The following is a 2,771-nucleotide window of genomic DNA, read 5'->3' as shown; positions in this document are numbered from 1 at the left end:
CTGCAGTGATAAGTACCTTTGTGGCTTAATTGGGGGCTTAAAACCACAAAAACTAAATCTTTCAGAGTTCCAGAAGCCTGAGATGTGGGAGTTGCGGGCCAGGCTCCCTCTGAGGCTCTGGGGCCAGGCTCCCTCTGAGGCTCTGGGGGAGGATCCTTCTCAGCCTCTGTCAGCCACCGGGTGGCTGCCACCCTTGGGGCGTCCTTGGGCTCACAGCTGTGCTTCTGTCTTCACACAGCCTCCTGTCACGTGCCCAAGCTCCTCTCTTTACAAGGACACTAGGCACTGGATGAGGGTCCATTTCAGCCCAGTTTGACTTCATCCTAACTAATTCCATCTGTAGAGACTATTTCTAAATAAAGTCACATTCCCAAGGATGCGGGACAGGGACATACCTTTTGGGGGCCACCGGCCACAGTGGGGTTTCTACCCTTCCCATCAAGAGTGTCTGGAAGGGCCGCCCATCACGTCTACAGGTGTGAGCTTGCTCGTGAAGACAACGTCAGGTGAAGTTTAGGCGTTTTATCCTGAAAACTCCAAAGTTACTTTTAGTTCAGACCCTGATCTCTGAACGAGTGTGCGTGTTTGTCGTCGCTGACGGTCCGTGTCAGCTTCCTTTTGCTCTATGAACGTTTGTCTCCGATGTGGCTTTTAATCAAGTAACTGATTTTTAAATCTTCCACTTAGGAAATCGAGAGACTGTCTGAGCAGCTTGAAGAAAAGGAGAGGGAGACGCAGCGGCTGCGTGGCCAGCCGGGGCTGGAGCGGGAGCGGGAGGTGGCGCTGCTGCGGGGGCGCGTGGCCGAGGAGGAGCGGGCCCGGGCCGCCAGCGTCCTTCTGTGCCGCTCGCTGGCCGACGAGACCCAGCAGCTGCGGAGGACTCTGGCCGCCACCGCCCACATGTGCCAGCATCTGGTCAAGTGTCTGGACGAACGACAGCACGCGCAGGGGGACGCGCGGGAGAGGAGCCCCGAGGTAGGACGTGGTGCAGGCAGGTCACAGTGGGGACGTCCTGGGGTGGGGCAGCGTCCCTCGGCATCACAGAGCTCGGGAACCCACTTCCGTCCCCACGGACGAGGCAAAGCCCGCCATGCAGTGGCTCCTGCAGGGTGGCGGAACTTGCAAAGTGTGACAGAGCAGGCGGCCCGCTTCAGCAGCCGCCCCCAGGAGACAAGGCACTTAGGTCCCGTCCGCCGTGGCGGAGGACGCGGCAGCCCCCCGAACCGCCTGCGAGCGCAGCTTTCCTGGGCCCCGGCGTCCGCGGGAGCCAGGCGGGCTGCCATCTCTGAAGCCGGCTTGGGCGCGTCGGGGCCGGCAGCACGGCCTGCCGTGACGGGGAGACCTGCTTGTCCTTGGGGCTCCAGCCCCTCGTGAGCCGGGTGAGGGTGTGCGGGGCGCGTGTTCCAGGTGGGCCCCAGCCAGGCCGCGTCTGGTCTGTGGCTCCAGCAGGGCTGGCGGGAGGGCTTCAGCACCGGGAACCCCACCAGGTCATCCTGGGGGGTCCTGGGGGCGCATCGGGAGCCGAGCGAGCAGAGTGGCGGTTGCCTGGCCGCACCGGGCTGGCACCGCGGTGACCCCCAGGCCGCCTGTCCCACCTGGGCGGATTCCACGAAAAGGGAGCCTCAGGAAGACGAGTGTTTCAGAAAGGAGAGAACGTGTGGCCTGGGAGGGCGGTTTGCTCGGCAGACTGAGTCACGCCGTCAGCTCCCTCTGGGGATCCGAAAGGAGCCACACGTGGTGGGCGGCCTGGGCGGGTGCGGGCCCTGCAGCGGGGGCTGGCAGCATTTCGTGTCTCAGTCAGTGTCATTTCCCAGCTCTGGACTCAGCTGAGTCACCTGGGGCTTCCCCAGTGCCAGCTGGGTTAGGACACGCACTTCCTTTGTCATTTGAGGGGAATTCGCAAAAACAGTCAGCGGCATCCGGTGAGCTGCAGTGGTAAATGCTAGGTCTGCCGGCCACTGTTGGGGTCGCTTTGGGGTGTGGCTTCCAGGCGTGGTTCCCCTGACAGCATGTGTTGTGGGGCACATTGCCGAATACAGATCACTGAGGTTGAGCCTGCCTGTTGCGGGCTTGGAAGGAGGAGAGTGGGTGCACGGCCACTCTGCGGCCGGCCGCTGTCCGGTGCAGTGCCATCAGGCTTCCTGCCCCCAAGTCCGCCGGGAAGGGTGTCTGGCTTGGCCCCAGTGTGTGTGTGTGTGTGGGGGGAGGGGGCTGGGCAGGATGAGGTCGCGCCCCCCCCCCCACTGTTTCTGCTTTGCCTCTCCACCGAATGCACACCGCTACCTAGGCACCTGTGACCTGTCTCTGGCTTCCTTCCTTCTTGCCGCATATGACTGTCACATGTGGTGACCCACTGTCTTCTCTGTCCCTTTCTCATGCAGCCACACTGTCCAGGCAAGGATGCCTCTGTCCAGGTGGCGGTGGAGAAGTTACAGGAGGAAAACCGACTGTTGAAACAGAAAGTGACTCACGTGAGCGTCTGCCATTCGTTCGGGAAGAAGCCCCCTTATGAACTCAGGGTCCATGCTCAGGGCTTGTCCCCGTTCTCAGGCCACTTGGGCAGATACACACGGTCCTCAGAAACATGACTTTTTCACCTGAAAGGACACCCGTAGCCCGTCCTGTCACTTTCTATCCCTAGTTAATTCACGCATCAGTAAAGGGGGGACAGGAATTAGTGTCCAGTGCAGCTTTTAAGGCAGAAAACCGGCACCGAGTCCACCCGTAAGAGGCTGTTTGTGGGCAGACGAGGGGACACCGTGGCCACTCGC

The 2,771-nt window shown here is 61.4% G+C and overlaps 1 protein-coding gene across 1 annotated transcript in view; it reads left to right on the top strand.

Annotated features, from left to right (window-relative positions):
• The window catches only part of TNIP2 (TNFAIP3 interacting protein 2), a gene marked incomplete at its 5' end in the record, with an annotated part of 14,938 nt that overhangs the window by 9,346 nt on the left and 2,821 nt on the right, over positions 1-2,771 (top strand). Inside the window, 2 exons of the mRNA XM_023519694.1 lie at positions 688-975; positions 2,382-2,579. Of these exons, the coding sequence (XP_023375462.1) occupies positions 688-975; positions 2,382-2,579 (486 nt within the window). The remainder of the gene's footprint in view (positions 1-687; positions 976-2,381; positions 2,580-2,771) is intronic.

This window comes from Pteropus vampyrus, unplaced genomic scaffold, assembly GCF_000151845.1.
Source record: "Pteropus vampyrus isolate Shadow unplaced genomic scaffold, Pvam_2.0 Scaffold231, whole genome shotgun sequence".
Taxonomy (NCBI): Eukaryota; Metazoa; Chordata; class Mammalia; order Chiroptera; family Pteropodidae; genus Pteropus; species Pteropus vampyrus.
Note: the sequence above shows the minus strand (reverse complement) of the source record. Positions and strands in the feature narration are given on the sequence as shown.